This window comes from Triticum urartu, chromosome 7, assembly GCF_003073215.2.
Source record: "Triticum urartu cultivar G1812 chromosome 7, Tu2.1, whole genome shotgun sequence".
In the NCBI taxonomy this organism is placed as follows: domain Eukaryota; kingdom Viridiplantae; phylum Streptophyta; class Magnoliopsida; order Poales; family Poaceae; genus Triticum; species Triticum urartu.
Window position 1 is genome coordinate 39156270 of NC_053028.1, and position 4090 is coordinate 39160359.

Consider the following 4090-nt stretch of genomic DNA (forward strand, 5'->3'; position numbering starts at 1 on the left):
CGTTCCCCAACATTGCCATGGTTGCTCAACTGCAGTTTACATGTATGGTCTGGTCTACTGCAGTTGTCATGATTTCAAAACTTTAGGAGTTGTCACCCACTAACACTAGGCAGTTGCTGTGTAGCACTACAAAAAGGCATGGCAAAAAAACATGTTCGGGTGAATGAGAGAGTTGCCGTGTGCTCACAAGCACGCTAGGGCAGTTGCCATGTAATGAGAAAGAATTGCCATCTGTTTACATGCACGCTAGGGCAGATGCCATGTACCATGCAAAAACATATGACAACTCGAGTAAAAAAGTTACTATCTGCTTACAAGCAAAGCTAAGGCAGTTGTCATGTACCCTGCAAAGACACATGGCAACTGCCAGCTTTGGATGTGGGCGAGAAGACGGGCATGTGGGCGAAGTGATAAACACCCACACACCAGCCCCCTCTGCGTGCGTGAAAACTGGTGTGTGGGCGAATTGTTAAACGCCCACACACCAACCCCCGTGTGGTGAAAAAGAACGTGTAGGCAAGCGGATAAATGCCCACATACCAGTTTAGTCTTACGTGGCACACAAAAACTGCTAAAACGCGTCAAGATTCGTGAAGAATTGATTGGACACCCTCAGCCAAGCACCAGTGCACAAGCTTAACACAGAAAATACCAGTTTTATTAAGCAACCATCCACAGGAAGCTGAATACTACTGCAGGCACACAGCTTGTATTCTTCTAGGGTTATTCGTGTAACCCGGCACCAAGGGACATTACAGATAGTAGAGCTTATAGCATATCTTTACAGGCAGATCAGACAGTAAACACAATAGACTCAATCACAGAATGTATTCACGATACAGGGTACAGGGCGCGGCCGAGCGGTGGCACATAGCAGATCACATCCGGACCTCCAGGCCTCCATCACTTTCAGTTTAGCTTCCTACTCGTATCTAGCTAGGGGAACGTACACTCGAAGCTGAACTGCTTGCGCAAAGCAGCAGTGCTTTATTCATTTGCTCCGTGGATTCGGCCATTCCCTCTGCACGAGATCATGGGATGAGTTGTGATTTTGACCCGGCCATCACGCCTCATCGGGCCTCTCTTCACCCTTCAGGAGATTGGGATGATCCGCGATGACTTTGGCTTTGGCTGCCCGTTGTCATGCCTCCTTGGATCACGCTGTTGCTGCATTCCGGGGAGCGCCCAGTTCTGTGCAGGCTGCCTGGCACCGTTGGTACCACGGTTTCCTGTTGTGAATAATCAGTACATACTTGATGGTTAGAGAAGGCAGCGCCATGCAAATGAGTATGCTCACAAATATATAAATGATGTGCCATGATGGTATTAGACAAATCATCTCAGCGAGTACAAGCCAATCAACATGTTAAAGAACCACATGGTGTCCGTTTAATCGCAAATTGTAGTTGTAATGCTAGGCAGAACAGCAAATTTGTGCACCAATGGCCTGTTTGTTATCAGGCCCGCGAGTGTATATTCATCTAATTATCTTGCTACATTCGACCATAACACACAGTTATACTCCATCAATGCTTAATTTCCCATCAGTCAGTTTGTCATACTTGATGAAAATGACAACAGCCACATCAACACTTGTGAACAGGTTATCTGGCACTTCATTTGATCTTTCAAGTCCGCGGAAAACCCAGTAAATAAAAGTCAAAGCTAAGGTAAAAACTGGAACTGGACCTAGTCTTTACATCCCATCAAGACAGACCTCATAGAACCAAATAATCACCCCTTCGAGGATCATCCAGCCTCCAGGGAGTAACTAGTTTCAGTTTCAAGTCGGGTCATGTTAACATTTGCTGAACAGGCACCAAAAACATTTCACATGTCCAACTTCTCAGTCCAACTTCATATTTGAGCAATCAATAATGTCTAACAATTGTTCTCCAGCACTGCAATTGTAATTGGTGCCCCACTAGGAAGCTGTTCACATGGAAATGTCCAATCTGACCCCTTTCTACTTGAATGCATTTTGTTTGTCATTTCCAGCCCATTTTAAGATGCAGGAGATAATTTTTCTGCCAGAGAAAGAAATACTGCAATATCTCTGTGTAGTTGGCACCATTCTAGATGGCATCAAATTTGTGCATGTTACGACGAAACAAGAGATAGATATTGCTTACCAGAGTTGTCACCATTAGATATACCAGCATTTTGGTTCCAGCCTGGTAAGTGTTGTCCAGCATTGCCCTTCCATGATTCTTCAAATCCAGGTAACTCATCTGTATAGGAAAATATTGTTAATGACATATAAGAAGTGTACTGTGGGCACATCAGAGCAGGGAAAGCTAGAAGTACAAAACAAACCTTCATTGAGATTGTGCAGTATCTGTGTACTGTCCACCTTCCCGTCTGATTTCAGCTTCCTTGTTACCGAGTGTCCCTAGAATAAATTAAGAAATGAGCCAGGAACCAAAATCCACGGGATATATAACCCCAGCTTTACAGACAAGTTATACATGTCACTGCTGGTTCAATTGATTAATACAACGAAAAAAAGCTGCAAACTCATATTCACTAGATATAACCTAAGCTTTTGATAGTACAAGTTATATGTGTCATCATTCCTGATTCAATTGGTTTATCTGATAATCCAACTCTGTCTCATAAAAGGGACTGGGCTCTAAAATTTACCAATATGACATGTTTCAATCCAGTGTGCATAGACTTACTCAATATCACTTTAATTACTTAATTATTTAGTAGGTCGATGAACATATGAAGGGGCCATCTGGCTACCTTATCATGAATTCCCCTGGAGATCCTATGAGTGGCCTCTTTAGTCGTAGTGTCTGCTTCCTTGCTTTCTTCGACAGTAATCTGCACGAAACACACTAATCAGTATCAGTTCTGATTACCACAAAGCAAACGAATCAAGTGAATTAGTCCCATATCAGTAATTTGCCTACCCCATCGCTGCCACTCCTCCGGGTCTTGGAAGCGGTATAATAGGCTCCATTAATCCCACCATAAGTCACCGTGGAGCTCTGATAGGTGAACGAACGCGACTGCGGCTGGCCGCCACCGTTCGCCCTGCTGGGATCACGCCGCAGCTGGACCTGACCCCCCTGCATCCCTACAAACACATAAACACATCACACGAAAAACTCAGAGCCACATGGCGTCCCAGGAAACAGCACATGAATGGTGAAGAAACTGAACCAATCTCATCCCAGCCCTACCATCATTCCCATCATCCGGCTCCTGAACATATGCCCCGCGGTTCGCCTCCCGGCCGCCGCGCTCCCCGTCGCCCTCCTCTTCGTCCTCATCAATCTCCGTGATGACAGCACCGCTCCTCGCGGGAGCTTGCTCAAGGAACCCGTCCCCGGGCCCGGGCCCGAAGGCGCCGAACATGCCGGGGCCGCCGCCCATCGGCCCGAACAGGCCGGGGCCGAACATTCCTCCAGGGCCGCCCATCCTGGCCCCGAAGGGCTGCGTGAAGAAGGGGTCGTCGAAGGGGTCCCTGCCCCCGCCGAAGAGGCCGGGCATCGGGGCGCCCCCCAGGCGGCCGAATCCGGCGAACGGGTCGCCCGCGCCGAAGGGGCCGTCCCTCCCGCCCCGCCCGCGCTCCATCTCTGCGGCAGCGAATCACGGCGGTATGAGCACCCCTCGCCGAGATAGAGCAGGAATCGACCGCGCGGGTGTGTTGGGCGAGGTTACCTGGATCTCCGGAGGCGGGGGGAGGAGGAGGAGGAGCTGGAGGTGGGTGCTGGGGTCTCGCCGGAGATGCTTTAATTCTCGGCCGGGGTGGGGTTGGTGTGGGAATTGGAATTGGGGGCGGGACGTGGAGGCCTCTGGAAGACTGGAATCCCACGTTTCCCGAACGTTCGGGTCGGGAAGCCTCCAGACCAGGCTGGACCCCTGGGCCGAGTGGGCGTTCGCCACCAGCCTGCACCCAAAGCCCAAGCCAAGTGCAGGCAGACGGAGGACACGAAGCGCGGGAAAATATCTTTTTCTTATCTTTTGGCTTTCTTCGTTTGTTTCTCGGTTTTCTTTTATTTAACAAAAGTCTACATTCATATCATATACATCAACTACATTTTTTGCATGTTTATTTTCTTCAATCAAACATTTCGTA

At 48.5% G+C, this 4090-nt stretch overlaps 1 protein-coding gene across 3 annotated transcripts; it reads right to left on the reverse strand.

Annotated features, from left to right (window-relative positions):
* Positions 1-636: 636 nt before the first annotated feature.
* LOC125520514 (uncharacterized PE-PGRS family protein PE_PGRS20) lies at positions 637-3831 on the reverse strand. 3 transcript variants are annotated; one of them, XM_048685467.1, is made up of 7 exons: positions 3673-3831; positions 3192-3587; positions 2919-3085; positions 2749-2829; positions 2317-2392; positions 2133-2231; positions 637-1229 (listed from the first exon to the last, which is right to left on the reverse strand). In XM_048685467.1, the coding sequence occupies exons 2-7, from the start codon at positions 3583-3585 to the stop codon at positions 1093-1095; spliced, it is 954 nt and encodes a 317-aa protein (XP_048541424.1). In that variant the 5' UTR covers positions 3586-3587; positions 3673-3831; the 3' UTR covers positions 637-1092. The 3 variants fall into 3 exon arrangements, with proteins under 3 accessions (XP_048541424.1, XP_048541423.1, XP_048541425.1); XM_048685466.1 differs by having other exon boundaries at positions 3192-3810; XM_048685468.1 differs by lacking the exon at positions 637-1229 and adding an exon at positions 1656-2027 and having other exon boundaries at positions 3192-3814.
* Between the last annotated feature and the right edge of the window lie 259 nt (positions 3832-4090).